The following is a 26,361-nucleotide window of genomic DNA, read 5'->3' on the forward strand; positions in this document are numbered from 1 at the left end:
TTGGAGAAGCATGCCTCTTATGTATGCGTACCTGTCATCTACCCTGAAACACCACTATCCTAAAGCATAGCCTTCCTTAAGAAGCCTCTGAGAGGATTTCCAATTTATTCTGTGCATATCTTGTTTGCACATAGCTGTTGATGTGTTGTCTCCTCCATTGGACTGTGAGCTACTTAGAAGAACAGGGACCGTTTTGCCTTTATTTGTATCCCCAGTGTTTAGCAATGTGCTTGGCACATAGTGGGTGCTTAAATAAATGCTTGTTGACTAACTCATTAGGTGAAACGCTGGTTCTGTATTCTCCTTAGCACTAAGGCTGCTAACTGACACTTTCTTACAGCCTCAGTTTTCTCCAGAGTAAAACAGAGATAATGAAAAATAATCCTAGTTACCACCCAGAGTTGTTTTGAAGAAAGCATTTTTTTTAAAGGTGAAGAACCATAGAAACCCAAACTACTAATACATATGACTGGCACATAGTAGGTACTCAATTAATCTTTATTGACTGACTGATTGTTTTCTGTTTTCTGCTAGTCAGAAAGGTCTAGAAGACCCAGAATAGTCTTCTAGCTCTAAGCAGCTTAAGAAGGAAATACAACATTGGACGTGGAATAGAAAAAAAAGGGGGGGGGGTCTTTTCTAAACTTCTAAGATCATAGACTTAGGGCTGGAAGAGATCTTAGAAGTCATCTCATCTGACATCTTCATTTTACAAATGAGGAAACTGACTTCCAGAAAGGTCAAGTGACTACCCATTGTCATACAAGTAAGTACTAGAAGAGATAGGATTTGAACAGAATTCCTCAGTCCAAATCTGTCATTAAACTGAAAGCAGGCAAAGAAGACAGATCATTGTTTTCTCCAATTTTTCATTCCAAGATGCTCCCAGTTGTTGCTCTAGTTCTCCCCCTGGTGGAATGGATCTGTGGGATAGATTTCAGACTGAGAAGTCTTTCTACATGAGTCACCCAAACCTGCCATTATGCAAAAAGTGACAAAAATATGACCTGGTTAGAGAAATGTAGAGATGGATTCTGGCATGTCAAACTTTATCTTCCCACTCCACCAAAAAACTAGGAAAGAGGTAGGCAGGAGGAAATTGGAACCAAGAAGGACAAACAAGCATGGGCCCTTAGCCAATGGAGCTAGAGACCTGTAACAGTGGTAAGGTGGGACGACAAGGGTTAGCCAGGGAAGGGACAGGAGCACCCTGGGGTGTGGAGATGAAATCAAGAATTTCACTACCCTTACTTGTTCAATTCTGAAAGGAAAATTTGTGCAGAGTTTTTCATTGTGCTGCACGCTCTGTTTATTTTCCTCAGTTAAGAGAATGGTCTTTACTGTTGGAATTCTTTTAAACAGTTTTCCTTATTGTGGATCACTTGATTGGCTCATTGTCATTCTTCAAGCTACCCTAGTACCCACTAAAAACCAATGTATTTTCTTTTGTTTGGTGGTCCTGTAATGATCACCCCAAGGGCTATGGTGGCTGCCAAGCAGAGGGACATGACTACTTCCTGAAGAGGCTTCTTACTTACACAAGATGGCTCCTTGTGTAAGTCAAAAATATAAAGCATTAATCGGATGCTAATTACAAAATAAAGCCCCTTGACTGTGGTGCTGACTGAGCTTCCTTTCTCGCTTTCTCTTTTCATAGGAGTAAAGTCAAAGCTGTGGGCTTCTACACAGATACCAGAATTCTGTGGAAGATTTCTCATTAGTTTCCTAGAACTACAGAATATTAGCTCTTCAAAGGGCTTTTGGGATAATCCTGACCAACTCCTTCCTTTTGCACATAGGGATAGTGGAGGCCAGGTGGGCAATTTAAAAATAGAAATTTCACTACCCCTTTCAAATATTTTCCCCTTCTACCTTTTCCCCCATCCCCTACTTACTCCTAGCACTGTTGTGAGGTATCTGTAAACCCACTTTTCCATTTTTACCCTATTTCTGGATATATACATAAATCAAGTGATCCCCCTTCTTCCTCCTAAATGCATCTTTATTCCTCTCAGACTCTGTTGAATTGTGATTTCCTATTGTGCCAGTTCTGGGAAGGAATTCCAGTGAACTATGGCTAATTTTGTGATATCTCCAAGTAGTTTTGCATGCCTGGACTGTGACAAATTATGATGCAGCATAACACAACAAGCATTTATTTAGTATCTCCTCTATGCAGAATCTCCCCCTCCACTCTAGCACTTATACCTTACCTCAGAGATTACCTTGTTTATATTGTATTTATCTTACATGTATGCTTTTTGTGTATTGTTTGCTTAGCACAGGACCTGGCAAATAAGCACTTCATAAGTGTTTGTTGTCTGATTTGCCTGCTAGCCTACTAGACTCTGGGGGAAAAAGTAAATTTTAGACATGATCCTTGGCCTTAAAAATTGTATAAATTAAAAAAAAATGAGTAAGTATAACCTGACAGATAATTAAGTAGGCTTAATATTAGGATAATCTATGATGGTATTCTAATATGAGTCAGCTAACTGGAATAAGCTTCCTCTTTAATATGCCTTTAACTTTCATTCATTTCCCCCCAGCAAACATTTAGTGAAGTGGGCAGCACAAGAAATATGGGTGTTCTAATTTCAAGATCAATTGTAAATTCTTTGGTCATTCCGTGCATGTGCCCTGTTCTTGTTTTTTCTTAAACCAATGTCTATTTTCCGCAATTATATGAGTTGTGTTTGAACATTTGCTTGTCCCTTTGTATTTCCTGGGTGGTTCCCATTCATTTGCCTTCTCTTTCCAAGGAACATCTAGACACTCAGAATCCTTGCTGTAATCCAGTAATTATGTTCTCTCCAAAGAGATAACTACTGGATCCTAGGGCATCCTGCCCATGATGAAGTAAGTATCATGGGGTGATAGAACTAATATACTATGCTCGTACTCCTAAAGGTCCATCTGGCATCCATACCTTATCTGTGGTAACTATCCCCTTAGGAGCTACCCTCATGACCAAGACCTAAGCAGAGAGCTTAGAAATCCAATTCATTTGAGAGAAGTTGACTGACCCTAGAATGACCGAGGCCTTCTGGAAAGTCTTCAGAGTAAACATGACTGAGGTCAGGACTGCTACCACACCCTCTCTTCTTCCCTCCAACAGTCCTTTCTTCTCTCACATATTTATTCCTTGACACATGTCCTCTCTCATTCCCAATTCTAATCCTCCTGAAGAACTTCAGATTATAACACCAAGATAGAAAGAAAGGCTGGAAGGAATCTGAGTGATCTCACAACCCAAGCAGCCCCAAACACCCTTCTTCGATCTCCATTGGTTTCTCTGTTTCCACTCTTCTTGGTTTGGCTAAGGACAGTATCCTTTAAACTCAACAAAATGTAATGGATCACCTTGTCTTCGTTACCTCCACTCTATAATTGAACATCATTTGTCCCCATGCCAGAGGGGGCAACATGCTACAGACTGCTCAAATCTTATCAAGTGCTAAACTGGTCACTTGCGCTGAGTCACTGCTCTTCTCATTGCCTTACACCTCAACTTTATGTCTCCCATTCAGGAGTTCCCCTTTTCTTTATAGGTTAGAAAACTCACCTGGTGTGTAACTTCTCCAAAACCCTTTCCCAAAGGAAAATCCATTTTTTTAATGAAATGACATAAATATTCTTTCATCTGAATCTCAGAGGTGAATTTGGCCACCCCTAAGTAGTTGTACTCAGGCTATAGCTCTGGGGAAAAGCCTGACCAAGAATTTCCATTGCATACCCCAATTTTTAGGCGCCTGCAAATTAGCCAGATCAGTTCTGTATTTTGATTTACTATTTCTGGGAGCCAAGATATGCTTTTAATCAGCTTTCAAAAAGAAGCTTTTGGCTTTTCTACCAATGTAAACATTCAAAGATTGACCACTTTGGGCTTTTCTCAGTGGGAGAAGGGTTGATTTTGACTTTGGGGGGAAAAATCTGGGACAGATTGCTTGATTGTGTGTGGTCCATCGAAAGAAAATAAAAGTTTGACATATTTTAATTTTTAAACCCAGCTAAGCAGATTCAACATAGACCTCACCCAGTTCCCAAGGATTTTAACTGGGACAAATGCCTTTGCCCACTGTAAATAAAAAGCCAAAACATTTATCTTAACAATAGAAGATCTTTCAAAAGGCTCAAAGACATCTTTTTCTAATGACAAAAAATGCTTCAGATGTTGTGTTTTTGTAATGTCCAAGAAAAGAGTGTGAGAAAATTTCTCTTTTTGAACCTTTAAAGTGGCAAGGGGAAAACTGGAGTCAGAGTTTACACACATATTTAGTAGGGACTGAAAAGAGAACTGATTTAATCTTGAACATATTAAACATGGGAATTTATTCCAGGACACTTGTGTTATTTGGAATTTCAGAACTGTTTAGGAATTGACAGGATGGAATAGATAATGGCATTGCTCTTTCTGTCTGAACTTCCTGATGCTTTTTAGACATTAAATTAAGATTTTGCAGTGTTTTTAATCATGAAATTTAGTGCATTGGCTAAGGTTCATCTCCCTTCTAGCCACACCCCCTTTTTGGTGGTCACAATAGGAGGGCCACATTCATAAACAATTGGCAATTTATGGGTTGTGAAGTTGGAAGGAAAAATCCCTCATGCTTGAGGCAGTTCACGTAATTTTCCTGGAATGCTTAGGTAGACTTCAAGACTGCAAAATACATTATACATTCTGTATTATCTTCTTTTCTGTGCAAAATGCAAGACAATAAAGCAGTCCAACCAAACTGTTTTCTTGTTGCTTGTGCATCTATAGACTTTCCCGTGGAATTTTCAAATACAGTCAAACATCGGAGATATGGTGGGTTAGTTCCAGACCACCTCAATAATAAAGAGAATATCATAATAAAGCAAGTCATACAAATTTTTCTGTTACCAAGTGCATATAAAAGTTATGTTTATAGATACTGTTGTCTATTAAATGTGCAATAGTATCATGTCTAAAAAAAAATGTACATGCTTTAATAACTACTTTATTGTTAAGAAATGCTAACTGTCTGATGAGAGTTACAAGCCGTCTTCATGAAGGTTTGCCTTGCGCCAAGCCATCATTTTTTGTCTGGTGGCAGGTCTTGCCTCAGTGCTGATGACTGCTGACCGATCAGGGTGTTAGCTATTGAAGGTTGGGGTGGCTGTGACAATTTCTTAAAATAAGACAATAACAAAGTTTACCAAATCCATTAACTCTTCCTTTCACTTGAACATTTGGAGGCCATTATAGGGTTCTTAATTGGCCTAATTTCAATAATATGTGTCTCAGGGAATTGGGAGGCCCAAGAAGAAGGAGAAAGATGAGGAATGGTTGGTTGGTGGAGCAGTCAGTACACACACTCATTTATCAATTAAGTTCACCATCTTATATGAACGCAGTTGGTGGCACCCCAAACTGATTATAATGGTAACATCAAAGATCACTGGTCACAGATCACCATAACATATGATAATAATATAAAAGTTTGAAATATGGTGAGAATTCATAAAATGTGATAGAAACATGATGTTGTGAGCACATGCTGTTGAAACAATGGCACTAATAGACTTGCTAAACACAGACCTGCCACAAACCTTCAACTGTAAAAGAAAAAAAAATGCAATATCTGTGGAGCAAAATAAAGTGAGGCATGATAAAATGAGGTATGCCTATATGCAGAGGTCAAAGGGACAGGTGATGTGAAAATAGACGACTGTTTGGTTCATTCAGCTTAGAGCTTGTTTGTTATGAATCTTCCCATTCCCACAGCTTCTCTTCCTTGGTGGTTGGCCACTTTCTTGGGGCCAAAAATACTGTGGACCAGGGGCGGCTAGGTGGCACAGTAGATAAAGCACCGGCCCTGGATTCAGGAGTACCTGAGTTCAAATCCAGCCTCAGACACTTGACACTTACCAGCTGTGTGACCCTGGGCAAGTCACTTAACCCCTATTGCCCTGTGCAAAAAAAAAAAAAATACTGTGGACCCCCAGTGCATGTATGCTATTGGTTCCCACCCATCAAAGCAAGGACAATTCTTCCCTGGGGCAGTAACACTCTTTCACCAAAACTATCCTTGTCTTACTTGATCCTCTCCTTTTTTGAGCTGTTAGAGAGACAAATAGAAGGGGCATTTCAAATCAAAGCTCAATCTGTCAATATGAATTTATTGAGTGCCTGCTGTGTGCCAGATTATACAGTCTAACCAAGGTTGACAATGTGTGGGGTGGGGGGGTGGAGAGTCGCTTACAGCTGTATCTCAAAGGAAATTGGGGCTGAGAGAGATAGCATTCCAGGCTTATGGGACAACCAGTGCAATTCAGGGATTGCCTTGTGGGCTCTCTATGAAAAGCTATTTAAGGAATTCAGAGATAAAGGGTGGAGCCCAAGTATTAGAGACTTTCATTTCCTTCCCTCCTTAATCCCGGGACAAGAGATTGTGGGACCAGCTAGTCTGCCTCTAAACTGGAAGCAGTGAAACTATACAGTTCCATAATTTGCTGTTGCAAATGTTAGGTTTCTTGTGATGAAGACAATTAAAATAGTTTCCTCCCATCATCCAGACACCTTCCTTTGCAGTTTAGAGCAGCCCACAGAGATTCTTTAGGACTGTCTAAACTAGACTTTGGGAATGGCTGTTCTAAACCTGCACAGGGTTTTTTTTAGGACTGTTGCCATCCAATGCAATCAGTCTTTTAGATTAAGATAATTTTAAGCAATCTTAGGAACTCTTCTGTGATTAAGATCACACTGAATATTTATTTGCTGATAAGGTCTTGGCTGTATTTTCTCTTTAAAAGAGTAAGCCATCTTAAATAGAAAATCCCCCCAGAGACTGTGACCTCCTAAAGGGAAGGGACTATTTCTTTTTTGTCTTTGCATCTCCAGGATCTAGCTCAATGCCTTGCACCATAATAGGTATTGAATGGAGTATAGGAAGTATGGCATGTGTTGACTGAGCATCAAGGAGACCTGGTTTCAAATTCTCCTTTTGAAATTTACTACTTTGAGACCATTTCACAACCTGTCTGTGCCTCAGCACTCCCATCTCTAAAATAGGAATAATAAATGAAATTCTATAGAGGCATTTTTTTTTGCAAACTTTAAAGCCCTATATAAATGTCTGTCATTATTTTTATAATTATTTTCACTATTAGCATAAACGTGCACAGCTAAATTAGTTTCTGCATCATACCACTGATGTGTCAAAACTTGACGAATATTCACCACTTTCACAGAATGGACAGATCTTGGGGACCATCTGATTCAGACCCTTCATTTGTAGTTGGTCTGGAGTCCAGTGATGCCTTCCAGTGCTCTCGCCTTGTGTCCTGAGAACCCACTGAAAGCTACTTATGATGATCCCAGAGTCAGCTTCCTGATCCTATGACCCTTCTCTTCCTTATGGATGAGCAGCAATAGTAGCTGTAATGGTTAAATTGAGAGAGCTTTTTCCCTTCCTTGAGGCTAGGTGGCATAATGATAATGATGAGAATCATGATGATAATAACAGAAATTTATATAGCACGTTACCATTTACATACATTATCTTCTTTGATTATCTTAATACTCCCAGCTGGGAAGTGGTCTTGTAGGCATTCATGTTCTCATTTTACAGACCAGGATACTGATACTCAGTTATGGTGACTTGCCCCATGGCGTACCACTAGACAGAACAAGAGCTGAGGTTTTCTAATGCAGTCTTCCTACTACATAGCAACTACCTCCCCCCATGACTGTATCATTTTTAAAAATATAAAGTCCAACAGCAACAGGCAACAGAAATGTCTACTTTTTTTTTCTCATGGTGATGAGCAATATCTCCTCAATTCTGTTCATTTGATTTTGCAAAAAGATAGGAAAATTTTATTCTCTATTTTCTCCTGCTCCATGTTCTTACATTGCCTGTTTTCTGTCATAAACCAAATGATAAACAATTTAACTAAAACTACTTAAATAAAGATTAAAGACTATTAATCCTAACTTCTGACAGTTATTGTGTGTGTGTGTGTATATATACTATACTGATCTATATGTGTGTACACACACACAAACCACACACACATAATTTCTCCTCTTAATTTTCATGGGACAGCTGTAACTCTGGGGTTTGTGATTATATGTTGGGCTGAATGGAAAATGGCTATCAATCAGTTAGTCGATCTGTCGAATTTCATCATGATTCTAGTGAAGGGACCCTCTGGTCAGCAGGTGCTGAGAGCATTGGTATTATTTTCATTATTCAGGGGAGAATTCTGTTCCAATAGAATTCCAGATTTTCAGACTAAGAAGTGACCTCCAAGCTCAACTATTCCAACTTGTATCTGAAGAGAAATCTCCATCACAAAATCATTAATAAGCAGCATCCAATTTCCATTTCAAGACATCCGTATTGTTGCCCAATTACTAGATCTTGAAAAATAACACTGAACCAGGGTTGGAAATAAAGGTGTGAATTCACCAGTGGACAAGCATCCTATTTAATAAAAATGTAAAATGCATTCTACTGAAATGTGGAAGCTGCTCTAACATTTGGTGTAGAATATTTTATGTTATGTGCATCTCAGAGTAAACTAAAGGATATTGGAAGGTGGTCTGTGGCTCAGTGATTGGAGTTTTATAGTAAAATTGGAGTTAGTAGTAAAACAATAGCCAGTAGCTAGGACCAAGGATATGATGCAGTTCATCCACACCTCCCCATCCTTCATTCATGCTCATGTGCTGTCTCACCATCTTGTCACAGAACCAACCATAGTCTCAGAGTTGGGAATTTGGAATTGACCTCAGCAGTCCAAGCACTTCTTCAAAAGTGTCTTTTCTTGAATAGACCTGAAAATAATCATCCAGCCTTTGCTTAAAGACCTCTAGAAGAAGGGGATGCTCCTGGTTCCTGGGTCCAGACAATTCCCTGTTGGGTTATTTCTTATCTTTTCTGAGTTCTTTTCATCAAAACTAAATTTGTCTCTTTGTGCTTTCATCCATTAATCTTAATTTTGCCCTATGGTACCTGACAAGTATAATCCTTCTACTTGAAAATGAAAGAAGTAAACTCTCAGAAGATAAATGTGTGGGGGAAGCTAGGTGGCGCAATGGATAGAGCACTGGCCCTGGATTCAGGAGTACCTGAGTTCAAATTTGACCTCAGACACTTGACACTTGCTAGCTGTGTGACCCTGGGCAAGTCACTTAACCCCCATTGCCCCGCCAAAAAAAAAAAAGAAGATGATAAATGTGAAAGACTAATAGCTGAGATATCAAGTGGCCTGAATTGTGGTACAGTTCTGCATCTAACTAATAATGTGACTCTGCAAATTACTTATTCTCCCTCCTAGTTTAAATTGCTTCATCTGCAAGATGAGGAGGTCAAATTAAATGCTTACCAATGGCCTTCACAGCACTAAAATTCTATGGTTCAAAAACATCTCAATAATGCGCCATAGCAATGACCATATAGGTTTCTGCCACTGCTTTTTAATATCATTTCCACTTTCCAGAAATTAGTCATACTTCTTTCATGTATAAAGTGGTTTGGTGTTTGCCTTTTCAACGTGGCCAAATGAATAATGCTAGGTTGCCAGGTATATTTACCTATATCCAGCATCTCTGTTTTACAACCAGAATAATACTTAACAACAACAGAAGGGATACTTAATGTATGATAGCAAGCAGTCCTTCTAGTAGAATCTTTTGAGGGTTCTTTAAATTACTTGTATATTGGATAAAGGCATTTGCTTCTCCAATCTGCTGTTAGTGAGCAGGTCCTGCCTACTTTTGTGTCAGGAATCCCTGGTGGTATAAATGCAAAGCCAGCTGAAAAGGGCTTCCTTTTCAAAAAGTAATAATTCTGTTCTTCACTCAAATCTGTGGGCTGCTGTTTGTTTGTTTGTTTGTTTGTTGGGAGGAGAGGGTGCAGTTAAGTTTTAAAAGCCTTTGTGTTATTTTTTGAAATGCTAATAGAGAATGATCTGAAGTTTTGTTTTCTGTATGTGGTAGCCCAGGGAAACCCAAACATGAGTGGTTTCTCCAGAAAGATTCCGAAGGAGACACACCTTCACTTATCAACTGGCCTTCCAGGTATCTTTCAGATTGAAACCGTGTGATTAGTTATTGCTTCTGTTCCTTTCTCTTCTGGTTCTTCTCACCCATCATTTAACATCAATTCCCTGTTCTTCAATGTATGTGCTCTAGAAAAGTGTGTGTTCAACAATTAGCTACAATAAGTCATTCTGTAAAAGCCTGCTTGATCCCTCCCATTTTTCTGTCTGCCACTCACTAAATTCTCTCCTTTCATCTCCTCTCTTCCTCTTTCTCCTCCTCCTCCTCCTTCCCCCCCCCCTCTCTCTCTATTTCCCTCCCCACCTCTCCCTCCTTTTCCCTTTCCCCCTCCTATTCCCTCCCCTTCCCCATCCTCTCCTCTCTTTTACCTTTTTTATTTCTGTTCCTCCTCCTTCTCCCTCTGATACTTAATTGAATACTCACATATTTGGTGAAGAACTAAAGAGCATTTTGAATGGGTTTCCCCCCTCCTAGTTGTTTTCCTTTGGGATCTGGCTAACTTCCAACATGTTTCTCATCTTGTCTACCCCAACCTTAGCCTGTTTTCATTTCCTCTGCCATCCAAACTAACAGCTTGTTTTCAGTAGCCTTTTGAAATGGCAAAATCAGGGTGTGGTATAAAAAACAGATTTTTAAAATCCATTATCATTTCCTTTTCAAAGGGGACTAAGGGGGAGAAAGGAGTAAGAATGAATAAGACTTAAGGAAGATAAAGCTCCTGTATACAGTTTCAAACCATCTCTATGCTCTAGTCTGGTGACAGCATCCACATTATCCCTAATTAGAAGCACACATTCCATGGGAAAGTTGGGAGTTGAAGCCCCATTGGAGCCATCTTTTGATTAACAAATGTTATGAATATGAATATTATTTCTAAGAGGAAATAATAGCTGACTGTGCTTATTTCCAAGGCTTTGGGGAATAAACAGCCTTTTGTGTGTGCCTTTGCTTTTTAAAAATGAAGAGGGACATTGTAATCATGGGGATTTCACATCCTGTGTCAAAAAAAAAACATCTATCACAGCTGGGAAAAATCAGGTTAATTAGACAAAATCTATTATTCTTTCACATATGTGCTGCAATTGAAAGTGACCTTGCCCACCAGTGTTGATCTGGGTGAACTCTTTCATTTGTTTTTGGAAACAACTTTTTCCTCTTGCCCTCCCAATTCTTCATTAAAAAAAAAAAATCAGTATCAAGTAATTAGGTATATTCTCCACCCATTTGAGTGTGTGTGTGCATGTTCCTTTATTCCTGCTTTAATGCAGAATCCTTGTACAAAGTGTAGAACTTGAAGTGGCTTTAGTAACTTTCAAAATATAGTATTTTGCTGTTCTATGACTCTAGAAATTATAGCCATACTATCTTGAGATTGTAAAATATATAAACTGGTGGCAGATTTCAAATGTTTTTTGTGGTGGTTGTTGTTTTTTGTTTTTTTTTCTTTTTTTGCTAAGTATCATGCCACAATTTTTCTCACTTCTTCAAAGATCAACAAAAACTGTCCCAATCGGGTCAAGTGCCTGACTTTTGAAATGTTGCTGCTACTGGACTGTACTACCTCTATTTTCTACCTTTATGTTATCAGACCCTGCAAGTGTGTGCTCAAATCTTAGAGCTGCCAGAGAAATCCTCCAGTCAGGCCCTTCCTTTTTATAGATAGGGAAATGGAGACCCATAAAGAGGTAAAGATGACTGCCTATGGTCATTCAGCTACTTAGGGGCAGAGTTAATGACAGTTCTCTCTTCAACCAGTGGCATCATACAGCAGGAGCCATCAAAACCTTTAAACATTTTCTTTTCTCAAAACCAAAATGGCAGTTCTCATGCCTTTTGGGTTTTTTTGTTTTTTTGCTTCTGTGCAATGACTTCCTATAATTTCTGTTTGAGGAGAGGAATTTTTATGTCTCTATTTTAGAAATGATTATGTTTTGTTTGAAAAATACCAACAATCAACTGGCATAAAAGAAGTTCTCAAAGATGATTTGGTTTTTCCCTCCTTGCTTTATTCTGAAAACAGTCCCAAAATTTAGAATCATCTTCCAAGTGATGATGAAATGACAGTGATTTTGCTTATTTGAAGCATGTAAAGGTGCAAAAATGTCTCTGTTAGCCTACATGTTGAGACTAGGCATGTCTGATGACATGCCAATCTCATGCACCCTGAAATTGTATGTAGGTTTGTTGACCTTGACTTCTGGGTTTTTGGTACAAAAATCCAGAAAAAAAAACTTTGCATGGGTCACTGGAAATTGAAAAACATGCCAATGGGGTACATAACTTGGAAGTTTAATAGGGTCCTTTGATTAGCTCACTCTGCATTTCCCCCCTTCACGCCTTCAAATTGAGAGGGCAGCAAAGATCGGGTTGATTTCCTTGTCCTTGATAGTCCACAATTGATGCATGCTTTTTCCCCCTTCAAGAGTGACTATGCTTTATGGTTTTCACCCTTTTTCTTTCTTAAAGAGTAAAAGTTAGAGAGAAATTGGTGAAAGAGGAAAGTGCTCGCAGCAGCCCTGAATATGCCTCAGACCCTTTAACTCAGAGGAAACACCAGCCTGCATCAGTCCATTATGTGTCTCTGCAGTCAGAAACATCTGCTTTTGACAGGGTGACCAGCAAGCCAGTCACTTCCACCCGCCAGCCAATCCATGGCTATATCCAGCAGGCTGGTCATGCTCACACTGCTAAGCTGGTAGCCTCTGAAAAACTAGAGAGTTTCTCTGGTAGCAGCCACATGGAGCCAGCTGATCCCAACTCAACAAAATTTCCTGGGTCTACTGCTACAGAAGAAGAGGGAAAGGATGAGAACCTTGAGCTTCATATCTATGAATCTGACCCCAAGGAAGATCCCTTTAGAACAGAAGCACTTGGGAAAAGCAGGAAAACTTACCTTGAGGCTCATGAGCAGGTGAAGAATGACGAAGACCCATCTGGAAGCAGCAACCGAAGGAGGCCAACAAGCAAGCAGAGAACCGACGACTCAGAACCTTGGTCAAACCTTGAGACCCAAGCCCAACCATCCGAAGCCCGGTACCAGCCCCCTGAGAAAATGGGAAGGAGTGAGACAGTCATGTATATCCAAAATAGACCTGCTTCTGAGGCTACTCCACCCAAACACCACAAGCAGGAAGTATCCACAGTGAAGCACAAACTCCTCACTCGATCGCTCTCTGATCACACTGGTGACCCCAAATCTGAAGCCTTTCAATGCATGGAAACTGTTTCAAAGGCAGAGCTGCAGTTCCAGCATGGAGGAGATGAGGCACTACCTGGAGAAGTTGGCATAGTGGACACAAAGGTCTCTGTTGCCCAGCTCCGAAATGCCTTTCTGGAGTCTGTCAATGCCAACAAGAAATCTGAACTGTAGGTGATGTTTCAAAAATATATTCCTGGTGTGTCACTTGCACGCTGTTGGCAGTTTCTCCCCTCGCTCCCCCACAATCTCATTATCCGTTGTGTCCTGCATTGAAGCATATAGCTTAGCTCACAGACACATATAGGGTAGACTGGATAAGGAAATTGCCCCAAATCTACTCCTTTGCTTCTGCTTGCTAATGGAACAAGCATAATATTGATCAGCCAGAATGTTGTTGGGTTTTGGTTTTTGTTTTTTTTTTTTATCTTATTTCTACGCATGATAGAGGCATGTAGAGTGAATTAACAGTATCAGTTGGTTGAGATGTTGAGATGCATATGTCTGTGCTTTTATTCTATTTCTCTTTCTTCCTGTTTTCCTTTTTCCGTGCACTTTCTGTCCTCTGACTGTAAAAGTCAATCACGGGTTGAGCGGTCAACCACAGGGATTGATTTGCCTACCAAAACGGAACAGGAGAGAGGGTCCCGGAAGCCAAGACGATATTTTTCTCCTGGCGAAAGTAGAAAAACTTCTGAGAGATTTAGAACTCAGCCTATAACTTCAGCAGAACGAAAGGAGATGGCTAGGTAGGCACGTGTGTATGTAGTTCTCTTTTAGATACAGGGCAAACTATGGTGCATTTATGAAAAACTTTTTTCATAGTGATGGTTTCAAACATCAGTGAAAGAGAATTTTGGTGATTGTTTCCATTAACTATATAACCAGTAAAACCAACAAAGCTCAATTTGACTGAAATTTGTTTGACTTGTTAAGAATATTTCTTGAGGAAAGTTGGCCTTCAACAATTGTGCTGCTTTTAAATCAACATTATCAATTATACAACTCTGAGATTGCATAGAATTGTCAAAAATTTGACAGTAATGCTTTTATGAAAAGAAGATAAATAATCATATACCAAAAAGACTATATTTGAGGTAAAATACAGCTTACTTCATCTGTTACCATTCCTTCTTGCAAATGATGAGGTATTATTTTGATGCACCTGAGTTTTTACTAATAAGTTGTTGTTACATCCTCAGTCCACTATCCAGAAATGGCGAGAATTGGCCCCTAATCTAAATGTTAATCACATTTTAAAAGATGTACTTGGTCCACACTTTCCTCCACAAATTCTGCGTTTGGCTGTAACTGCTTCCACATACTCTGCTGTGTCAACAGTGACTGCAAATGAGTTGCTCACAACCCAAATGCTACCAGGGTTATTTTCTTCATCAGAATATCATTGTCTTTTTCTTTTTACCTTAAAAATGATGGTTTGTTTGTTTCATCTACTCCCAACTAATTAATTTTCATTATTAATTTTTTAGAACCACTTCAAATTCAGAAATGCCAACTGCTGATGGTAAGAGTATCTTATCTATAATACTAATACTAATGACAACAATAATATCTTCTTTTTGAACTTCTCTTTGGTTGAACTTTGGATGGAAAAAAAGATTTTAGGTTTTGGAACATATGCTATTACTGCCACATGATATAGTTGGTGTCTATTTTTTCTTAAATACATCATATTTCAGCACAATGGAGAATTAAGTTACCAGGCCTAGAATAATCTTGATTTATTTCCCACTGGGTTCTTGGACACAACGGCTTTCAGAAATGCCTTCAGTGAGCAGTACTGAGAAAAAGTGATTTAAACTGAAAAAGAATTTTTCTTACTGTTGATGTCAGTTAAGAAAGTGACTAATGTATTTATCAATTCCTTCCATAAAGCTTATGTTTTTTAAGAATAATATTTTATTGATATATTCTGTTTTTACGTCACTTAACATTTCCCATTGTGCTATTCCGCCTTATCCCCTCCCTGAGAGACATCCCTTATATAGCAAAGAATAAAAAAAGAACAGAAAAAACATTCAGCAAAACTAACCAGCATACCAGAAAAGGAGACATTGTCAGTAGCGTTCCACATTCATAATTTCCCACCTTTGCAAAGAAGAGTGGAGTAGGTACCTTCTTAAAACTATTTTTTGGGATCCAAGCCTAATCATAATTTCACCAGATTCAGTTGTTGTGTTATTGTTGTTCTTTTCTTTGTAGTCATTGTGTATATTTTCCTGGTTCTACTCTCTTCATTTTGCATCTCTTAATATAAATCTTCTGGGGCAGCTAAGTGGCACAGTAGATAAAGCACCGGCCCTGGATTCAGGAGGACCTGAGTTCAAATCTGGCCTCAGACCCTCAATATTTACTAGCTGTGTGACCATGGGCAAGTCACTTAACCCTCATTGCCCTGCCCCCCCCAAAAAAATACACACACACACACACACACATATATCTTCTTATGTTTTCTTTGTATTTATCATATTTACCACTTCATATATCACATTAATTTTCCATTACATGTTCAGCAACTTGTTCAGCCATTCCCTGTTCATTGGGCATATACTTTGTTTCCAGTTCTTCCCAATTACAATAAGTGCTGTTACAACTATTTTTGGCATCTCTGAGAAAATGTGTCTATCCTTAAAGCACAATTATACAGAGCCATTTAGTAGAAAACTAGGAAAGCAGGAAAGGGCTTATTATTCCTTGCAATTGCAATAATAAACATTTCTTGATTGAGGCTTGATTCCAGTTGAAAATGTTACTGATTGTTATTTTTCTCAGCAAACATACTCTTGTAGTTTAAAAGAACTAATTGTTTCAAATGGAAAACTTATATGATTTTTAATTCATTGTTCTTTACAGATGAAGAAAAATTGGATGAACGCGCCAAGCTGAGTGTTGCTGCCAAAAGGCTCCTTTTCAGGGCAAGTGTGCAGGCTAGGCCATCCTTCTAAAAATCCTAGTACAGAGAGTCCCAGATGTTAGCATTAGAAAAGGCATTGGGGTGATCCAGGCCAGTGCAAACCCCAAGCACAAATCCACCTCTGCAGCATTCAGGCTCTGTTTGAGTACCTTTCATCAGAAGCCTCATTCAGCCTACCCCTTTCCTCCATAGCTCACAAGTCTAGAATGAATGCCAGTTCATGCGAGATTCTGAAAGCTATCCTATGCTGTCCTGCCTAGCATTCCAACTGTGCCCCTTGAAGAGTTTTCAGGGGCTCTATTTTTACTCCCTCCACATGGTGCCAGTTTTCACAGCATGTGCGTGTTGCTGATAATGAAAGCTGCATCTCAAGAATGACACCTGGCAAACACCAGGGAGACCCTCAGCAGACACATTTTGCTAGAGCAGTTTTCTCCCACCCTCCACCCCTCACCCTCCAGGTCAGACATTCAAACATATTTCTAATCCTAGGAAATGGAAAAATCATTTGATGAAAAAAATCTTCCCAAGCCACGTTCCAGAAATGCAGCCGTGGAGCGGCGCCTGCGGCGTTTGCAGGACAGATCTCACACGCAGCCCATCACCACTGAGGAAGTGGTCATTGCAGCAACGTAAGTCTCCTTCCTGTGTTGAACTTGGCTTGAGACCCTGTTTTGGAAGTGAAGAGCTGGGTTGTGGCTAGACAGTGACTTTCTTCCCTCTAGCCCATGACTTTCTAAATATAGCACTTCTTCCAAGGAGATTTAGAACCTATTACCTAGCAGGAGACATCTTGAGTAATGGAAGATTTGGGGTTTGGTCTCAAATCTCCAGCCAACTTGTACCCCAGGGTGCAGAAAATTAGCTTTAACTTCAATGCCATCTCCGTCAAGGAATTTTTTTTTTTAACAGTTTACTACAAGATCTTTCTTCACTAAATCCTTAACTTTAATATTTTGTTACCTGATAGAAGACCCTCCCAAGTGAGAAGGGCTTGAAGTGAGAGGCTAGAAATGTATGGTGTATCCATTTCCTGAGGACCAGCCTAAGCAATTCAGAAGGTTGGCCACCAAACAAACATTTTTGGCCACATCTATTCATGAGGAGAGTTACTAAGGGGAGGAGGTTTTGTAGTCTACATCGATGGAGGGAGGTCTCCACCCATGATGAAAGAACAGATCTTGAAATTTTGAAGTATTTTATGATCTTATATTTAGCCTTGATTTAATGACAACAGCAACAACCCAAATTCATTCAGGAAGTTACTTTTTCCCCTGAAAAAAGATTTTAGATTTGTCATTTTTGTTGTTGCCTCTTATGAATTTGCCCAACCTCACCCCCTACCCAAACCATTCTTGACAGAAGTACAGAAGTACAGACCACTTGGGCGATTGACACCCTCAAGTGGTTCTTGTCTTGTGTTACAGTTTATAAACTTCAAGCCCATAAAGTGAGAGACTCATAATACCCCTATTTTTCCATATATTAAAATTGTGCGGGTTTGGACTAAGGTCCCTCTAAACTCTTACATACTCCACTTCATGCTTAAAAATAAATAAATAAATAACCAGGCATTAGCTCTGGGAAGAAAAAGTAAACTCAAGCACAAAAGATCAAGATAGAGGATCAAGAAACACTTCTTTTGCTATTCCTCTATCATATGATATGGTTTTAGCAGAGTAGTGACTAAATTAACAAAACATTAAGTTGATAAGAAAACTGTTGACCAGGATACAATCTATTAATTCACTGGTGTTTATTCAATTGATGATTGATATTAGGTGGTTCATGGACTTTAGCCATTAGAATGTGTACCTCTCCCATTCCAATGTGTGCTCCTGTTAGGTAGGGACTGGCTTCTGCCTTTCTTTGTTATCCCCAATGCCTAGCACATAGTAAATGCTTAATAGATGTTTGGTGACTGACTGAGGACCAGCCTTTACAAATAATTTGGTTTATAGCAGGATAATCAACTTTTAGGCAAATGACATATGTTAGTCCTTGTGTCCTCAAGTGTCTTTTCAAATTCTGTTGTAATGTTACAAAAGTCCTTAGCAAATAGCTTTGTAAAACTATTTATTTGTTTTTATCTTTTCTGCACATAAATTCATGCTTTCCTTAATGCTTCTTTTCTTCTCTCTCCTTGTGAATTTTCCATCTTTGGCAATTGCTTTTAAAGGGAATCTATCCCTGCTTCACATTCTGTGACCAGCCACACTGTCATGGCAAGAATTCCTAATCCCACTGTAGTTAAGAGCCCTGTCCAACCTACCAGGTACTGGAGAGAAACACCCGCATGTGTGGCATTGAATGCAAAGTGCTGGGCAGCAGACAGCTTTACAATCTTGAATGTCTTTTGTACATTTGACAAACAAGTCAGTGCAATGAGTTGTTCTAGGAATGTGCGGCATTTTGTTTTGTCATAATGCAAAGTACTGATAACTTCATTTTGCCCTGCATGAGGAACTTGAGTTTGTTTGCTTGGGTTAAGTGTCTGACCTAGAACCATTCTAACTTCACTTACAATTTTTGTTTCCCATAAAGAACCTCACTGTATCCTTCTGAGAAATAAAGGGAGTTATAACAGTCTTGCATGTTTAAAAAAAAAACTGGGAACACCTCATTTTTATATTTTGTTTTTAATCTTGAAGCCAAAAAGTAGTTATTTGTTCTCAGGTAGCTTATATTATATTGATTGCTGCATATTTCTAATTCATAACCTCTTGCAATATGAAAGAATAACTAGGGATACTGTCCACAGGCGGCAGATAAGTGGATTTTACCCTTGACCTTTTTACAATCTGTATTCCAGTGCTATAAGTTTTTGTAAATAGCCTCCTTGTTTCAGTAAACACACAATAGTAGAAGGAAATAGCCAGAGGAAAGTACAATCAAAGAATCTGAAATGTTGATACAGAAATGTAGCTGGTGAAACCTGTACAGAATCAGGATTTCCTTTGGGAAATTTTGAAATGCCAGTTAAAGCCACAGTGAAGCAAAAAACCAGCTGGTGTCACAATACCCCCATTAATGGCTCCATCTTCCATTAGGAGCAGAGATACTACTCTGGAGTCTGGGGCACATTAGAATTTAGTTGTTAATGCAGTCCATACCAGTTTGCACTAACTACAGTCTAAGGATGGTATCAAGCGAGAGGCAAACACCTTTGTGAACACATTCCTGAGTTTAGAGTGACTATGTAAGTCCTAGGCTCCCATCTTCAGGTAGAAGTGGGATCAATTTGTTGCTCTCTTAAAAAGTTTCTTATAGCATTTACTGGGAAGTTTAGATGTATGTAAATTTTGAATATCAACAGAAACTTAGAAGAGAAATTGCTCTGATGAAAAGCTGAGAAGTGTGTCTAAATTGAATCCACTCGGCCCGTCCTAGTGACTACCCCAACCCCTGTGGTATGTAGACAAGGCTATGGATCAGAAGACTATTCAATACAATTTCCTGACCATCAAAAATTCAGCTCCTACCTGTTCCTAAATAAACTGGGGGAGGAAACGTTAGCTGCAGGCATGCATGTCTACTGAGATGTTTTCCTTTGGCCTAATTTATCATCGATGCTTAGAAATATGCAATTCCCTATAAAAAAGAATGTGCATCCCAAGCATCCTTTACCTTTTTAGACAGTGAATTGTTTCTTTGCTTGCTTGTTTGAAGGAAAAGTAATGTCATAACTCACTCTGGGTTCTTCATTGACTTGGTAATTCTGCTTTCTCACTGGGCCGCCCTGGAGTTCTGAAGAAATCAGCTCAGGCTCTGTATCACTGACTGTATGCAGTCATTCAGCAACTAAGTAGAACAGTTACCCCCCCACCCCTTCTTTGTTTAGGGCCCCGAATAGGAAATGACAAGCTCTTTTAAAAAAAATTAACAGCACGTTTTACAGCAATGATTTGGGGACATTAAACCCTAAACTACTGGGTGTGTTAGGGATTGTTTTTTTCCCTCTCTTCCTCTAATCTAACTTCTGTATTACTTTCAGTTTGCAGGCATCGGCACACCAAAAGGCCGTAGCCAGAGAGCAGGCAAATGAGGCCAAAGATTCTGCTGAACAAGGTGAACCTGATTCTTCCACTCTGAGCCTAGCTGAGAAGCTGGCCTTGTTTAACAAATTGTCTCAGCCAGTCTCAAAAGCGATTTCTACCCGAAACCGAGTGGATGCTAGGCACAGGAGGATGAATTCTCGCTACCAAACTCAACCAGTCACACTTGGAGAAGTGGAACAGGTGTGTACATGCCAACCAATTTTCATTTATTCCCTACCTGGGACAGACAAAGGAGCTCAATGTTCTCTTTTAGCTACTAATTTGGGGAGTTTAAGTGACCTACCTATAAACTCCATTGGCCTGTAGTTGTTTCAGCGATTTTACCCCAAGAAGGCTGCCAGTTAGAGTTCCTTTTTACTACTTCTCTTTGTATTCTTCAAAAATAATGTGTAAAGAGTTTGCTATTTTAGGGGTTAAAAGAAAGTCCATTCTCGTGCCCCTATTCCCTTTTTCCTTTTCAGGAGACTTTATGTGACTATGTAAAGTGTTTTGTACCATTCTTTAACACTCTTCCTATCTTCCCAGCCCGACTTGTGAAAGCCACCCCTGAATGTGATCTTTTCTTCTCACATGAATCTGTAAGTTAGAGTTACGTGAGCTATATCTTTTTTTAATCAATCATAGGTTCAGAGTGGAAAACTCACTCCTTTCTCCCCTACTGTTAACACATCTGTGTCTACTGTGGCATCGACAGTTGCTCCAATGTATGCAGGGGATCTCCGCTCAAAGCCATCAATGGAAGAAGAGGCAGGTGCTGCTGACTTTGGATTCCATTCACCCATGGAAAATGCAGATTCCCCAGTGAAGAGCATCCTAAAGTCACAAGCACGGCACCCTTTGGGGGAGGATATAGGAAGCAATCGAGGATCAAGGGAATTTGGGGAGACAGAAACTGAGAGAGGCTTAGCTCAGGATGAGAGCGAGGTGAGGAAGAACAGGTCCTTTGAGGAAGACGAGAGTTCCGGCCTCTTCCTAAATAAAACAGGGGAAAGAGACAACCAAAGAAAATATGCTCCAAGAAAAGGCAGCATGGAGCATGCTGACCTTCCAGTACCATATCATCATGAAGAGCTGCGGGAGTTTTCAATCCCCAAAAGCACAGCACACAGCAAACAGGATCTGGAAGAGAGGATAGATTTGGAGAATGTCATGAAAAGCAGGTTCATGCTAAGAGGTAAAACAGATTTTTTAAAATAAACTTCTCTCTTAGATTTTTAGTAACTAGTTGTTTGGGAGTTAGTTTTGTTTTGGTTTTCCTGTTGTTTTACTTGATTTGCTATATTTGCTTCCTAGATTACACAAGTACTTGAAGCTAGGGGAGATTTGAAAGAAATTTGTATCACATATGACAACTCAGAATTCTCTCTTTACTCTGAACATTTCAGTGTGTTAAAATTATAATAATAACTGGAAATTCCACAAGGTGTTTCACTAATTTTAATCAGCATTTTACTTATAGTGTTACCTTGCTTATATTCACAACAGTCTATGTTTGTTTTTGTTTTTGTGACAATGGTCATTTTTTTAAAATAACAGATTGATTGATTTAGCCTGATGGAGTAAGGGTTTGAGCTCCAGGGCTCCTGCCTTCAAGCTCAGCTTCCCCTCCGCTATAGAGCTTTTCTTCCCCTTGTGCAGTGCTGTGAAGCAACAGAGGCTTATTTACTCCTTGTTGTTGCTGTTTTTTGTTGTTATGTGGTCCCATTTGTTGTCATTATCAATTACAAAGCCAAAAGGGTTGCTCCCAGGAAATGTAAAAGTGTCCAACTTAAATTTAACTCCCTGTGTGCTGTCTATGAAAATAGGATCAACCGTCATTAAATAATTTGTCCGGCAGTCCCTGGGTTATTTGTGCTTTTAAATCCTGAAGGGCTGCATAGCTCAACATACGTAGAGCTTGGCATGGTGGATCGAATGCTGGACTTAAGAGTTCAAGGTCCTCTTCTGATATTTACTAAGCCAATCACTTCACCTCTCCCAGCTTCAATTTCCTGTGCTGCAAAATGAGGACAATGATCCCATGTGACCTGCCTTGATGAGAGGCCGCATGGTAAAGCCAGCAGAGGGGCCGGGAAGATTGGGCAGAGCACTTTCCCTTCTCCCTCTTCCCCTCCCCGCCTTCTCCTGCCCCTCCCCTCCCCAAACTCTTACTCTTGCAACAGAGCAGGTACTGATTTGCTCTGGTAAAAGGGGTTTCTTCTTGGGAGTGCCCTTCCCCAGTGAAACCATATGTCTGCACAGAAACAGAGATCAGAGAGAATCAGAGACTGCAAACGAGATCATGTATAGCAAGCGCTTTGCAGGCCTTTCAGCTTTATATTTATATCCTCAATACAGCAGAGGCTGTCCCTGATCCTAAGAAATCTCCTTTCTCACCTTGGCCCCAACCCCACCCCAGCCCCAATGACTTTATATTTATTTCTGTTTTGTTTTCCCCACAGCAGAATGGAAGCTTTGGGAAACTTCTAAAAAGCAGGGGCATTTTGCATTTTTGTCTCTGAATGCCTAGTCCATGGTAGTTGCTTAATAAGTACTTGTGGGATTAAATGATCAGTTCCTAAAGTTGGCTGTGCGATCTCCCACGTGATGTCTGTGGTCTCTTTGCCACCCTTGATTGTTACAGAGTTAATGGCTTGGAGAATGCCAGCCCAAAGACATAAGTGCTAATACTGCATTCTCCTTTTCACCCAGCAGAGCCTGCCGAGCCCACGTCTGAACTTTCTGGCCTGACAGCTATGAAAACTGTTTCTCAGACCACAGCCCTGGTGTCCGGTAGACGAGACTCTTTAGAGCAGTCAGAGGAAAGGCTCTCCAGGAATCCGTGCAGGATGTTGGCTGGAGGAGAGAGCAAAATATCAGACGATGTCCTTGATGCATCTAGCAAAACGATGTCCATCAAAGAAAGGTAACAATCCACTGATTTAGTCCCCCCCTCCCCTCCCCCCCATTGAGAAGTTTTGGAGCTTGCTTTAATAAATATCTTCACGAAGAGCTGTTGTTTAAAATAACTAATTAAGTCACTTAAAAAGATGTGGCATCATTATTAGCATGTTTTAAGGAGATGGAGTTATTCAGTGGTGAACCACATTTACTCAACGGCAGATCTAATGACCACATGTTGAGGACCAGGCCTAGAAATCATCTGATGTAGGAAATGGGGGCACAATTTGTTTTCAACAAGGACTTACTATTTATTTTAAAATTAAATTTTGGCATATTTCAAAAAACAGCCAAGTTGCGCAGCTTAGCACAGTGCCTGGCGCATAGAAAAACTCTTAAGAAATGCTGGTTGATGGTGCTTGAGTGCTGGATTTGCCCACTGCTTTTGCTTTCATTCTGTGAAAAGTGTGTATGCATAAAAGGGGCAGTGAATATATATTCTTACTGAGAATTCCAGCACATAGGATTAAACCTTCAGTTTTGTTTATTTTTAGGGTGAGTAGACTGAGTTTCTGTAGTGTACAGCGAGAATTTATTGCAGGCAGTGGCTCTGAAAGATTACATTTGAGTGGCCAACAGTGCTATATACCCTCATTTTATTCAGAAGAATGAAATGGGATCGAGGAGGATATATTTAAAGGTGGCAGTTATCGAGAACAATGAGCTAAACATTTTCTGGATATATTTCCTTTCCTAACCTCCAGCTACAGTAGAATTAAACAGCAAAAGATTTAATAGTGATAAAAGTCCTGGGTGAAAGAAGGTCAAGTTAATTTCACAGTGTGATTATCAGAAATACTTCAGTCCTCTGTTCCCGTGGCTCTGCCAGTCCAGACACTTGCTTATCACAGCCCACCATTCAGAATTTTTCATTGGCTCTGTCAATCATGTTGGTCTCTTTTCCTTTCTTCCAGACAGATTTCAGATTGCCCTGGTCCTATTTTTCTTTTTCCTTTTTTTCTTTTTGGTCTTATTTTTTCCTAATGTTCTCCATGACTACATTTTTCTTTTAACATTAGATACATGAAGACATCAAATGGAGGGAATTTTTTTCATTTGATCTCCAAGTAAAAGCACATTAATTCAGACTCTTAACTGTTGAGAATGATTCACAGTTCCTCAGCCAATCATACTAGTGTACAATCTAGAACTCATCTAATCCAAGCCCATATTTTATGAAGGAGGAACGAAGGTGTAGAGAGAAGTTACTTGGTCAAGGTCACCTGGATAGCAGTGGCATAAACAGAATTCTGACCCCATGTTTTCTGATTCTAAGCATAATAGTATTTCTATTACATTAAGCATTCAATTCAATGTAATTCATCAAACACTGACTTAGCTATACTTTTTATCTCTTAGCCTAACACAGGACTCCATCAACTGTAGAAATTTGTTGCCGTGGGTTGCCATTAGTTCTTACCTGTTTCCTTAAGCACTAACAAGATGGGCTAGCTTTTCCTGTATCTGACATACTTGGACCTACTGGTTTTTGCTGTTTAGTCATTTTAATCATGTCTGACTCTGTGACAGTGGTTTGCCATTTCCTTCTCCAGTTCATTTTACAGATGAGGAAACTGAGGCAAACAGGGTTAAGTGACTTGCCCATGGCAAGTGTCTCAGGCTGAATTTGAACTTTGGTCTTCCTGTCTCCAGTCCCAGGATCCTATCTACTACACCACCTAGATTCAAATTGAAAGTATTTGGGGTTGTTTTGTTTTGTTTTGTTTTTGTAGATTGTGCTTCTTGCTGTCTCCCAACAAAAATCCCTTTTTATTCATTTTTCACCTTTTGACAATAAGAATTTCTATAATTGCAAATGTAGGGGGCACCTAGGTGGTACAGTGGATAAAGCACTGGCCCTGGATTCATGAGGATCTGAGTTCAAATCTGGCCTCAGACACTTGACACTTGCTAGCTGTGTGACCCTGGGCAAGTCACTTAACCCCCATTGCCCTGCAGCAAAAAAAAAAAAAAAAAAAAAAAAAAAAGCAAATGTACATAGTTTCAGCTAAGAACTAGTTTACTTTGTTTCTACTGAATGAATAAATTTATATATATATATTTTTCTTTTTAAAACATTCATAAGTTCTTATCTCTTCAAATTTTATATGTGCATGAGTTCAAAGGGAAACGTCTTGGAAAAAATCTAAGGAAAATACATTTCTTAAATCAAAAATCAGGGCACATGGTCTGACAAAGCTAAACTTTATTAAAAGCACTCCCCCACCTTGAATTGTAGACTATCCTAAGATATCCATAGCATATCCTAGGAATGCATTTCTAAGTTATTTAGTGCTAGGGAATGTTCAGTGTATATAACTTTTAAGAAACTTTATGACTCCAAAAGAATTACATCTCTGTTTGTTTGGGGCTTTTTTAATGGACAGAAAGGACTACAGGAGAAGACAATATACCCACCCTTCCTGGGTTGGAGTAAGAGAGAACTTTTTTCAAGTCCTTTGAACCCTTATTCTGACCTTGTAGCCCTTGGAAACCTATAGCATTCAACATGGAAGCTACTGAATGGAATTCTGAAAAATACTGTATGCCTTTCTCCCTTTATACCCTACATTCAAGAAAGAAGCCATGACCAAGACCTTAGATAGAAAGAAGGTAGAGCTTCTAGGAATTATAATGCAACTGCATCCTTCAGCCACTAGAGGGCCCCAAGATTAGTAGAATAATGAGTCAGAGACCAATCTTATTCTCTATTTCATGAACTGACACTGATCATCCCACTGCATTCAGGGCTGGGCTATGCTAACTGAAGCCTGGACTGAATGGGTGACTGAGATGCCTAGAAGTTTTAAAAGGAAGAGAGATGAGGAAATGGTGTTCAACCCGAAGTATTAGGCTTGCCATACACTTAACCTAGTCTGGATAGACAGGCATATGCCAAGGATTGGTTAACGTTCAAGCAGAGAGAGCTCACAGACAGGCAGGCAGATTTTTTTTTTAATTGGGAAATTTCAAGCTGATGAAAAAGATAGAGAGCTGAGGATAAATTGTACTGACTTCCCCTTGCTGAGACCAGTCCTGCTTAGCATCATCTCTCCTATGGAGGCAGGATGAGAAGCACAGAGGGTAAAGACAGCCACTCTCTACACCTTCTAATGCTTCTCCTATCCCACCAAATAGTCTAGTAAAAAGCATCCTCTAGTCAGGAGAGACCAGCTTCAACTACTACCAGCTACATGCT

The 26,361-nt window shown here is 39.6% G+C and overlaps 1 protein-coding gene across 17 annotated transcripts in view; it reads left to right on the forward strand.

Annotated features, from left to right (window-relative positions):
• SVIL (supervillin) overlaps positions 1-26,361 on the forward strand; it is a 119,835-nt gene that overhangs the window by 33,773 nt on the left and 59,701 nt on the right. For 8 of the 17 annotated variants that reach the window (XM_043967248.1, XM_043967237.1, XM_043967240.1 and 5 more), the window contains 10 exons: positions 9,971-10,051; positions 12,500-13,399; positions 13,808-13,978; positions 14,720-14,754; positions 16,104-16,165; positions 16,657-16,796; positions 18,344-18,439; positions 20,159-20,402; positions 20,847-21,396; positions 22,914-23,127. In XM_043967248.1, the coding sequence (XP_043823183.1) occupies positions 9,971-10,051; positions 12,500-13,399; positions 13,808-13,978; positions 14,720-14,754; positions 16,104-16,165; positions 16,657-16,796; positions 18,344-18,439; positions 20,159-20,402; positions 20,847-21,396; positions 22,914-23,127 (2,493 nt within the window). Of the gene's footprint in view, positions 1-2,839; positions 2,860-9,970; positions 10,052-12,499; positions 13,400-13,807; positions 13,979-14,719; positions 14,755-16,103; positions 16,166-16,656; positions 16,797-18,343; positions 18,440-20,158; positions 20,403-20,846; positions 21,397-22,913; positions 23,128-26,361 lie in introns of those variants that run through there. The other 9 variants (XM_043967242.1, XM_043967253.1, XM_043967250.1 and 6 more) reach the window with 7 other exon arrangements.

Source organism: Dromiciops gliroides, chromosome 5 (assembly GCF_019393635.1).
Source record: "Dromiciops gliroides isolate mDroGli1 chromosome 5, mDroGli1.pri, whole genome shotgun sequence".
In the NCBI taxonomy this organism is placed as follows: domain Eukaryota; kingdom Metazoa; phylum Chordata; class Mammalia; order Microbiotheria; family Microbiotheriidae; genus Dromiciops; species Dromiciops gliroides.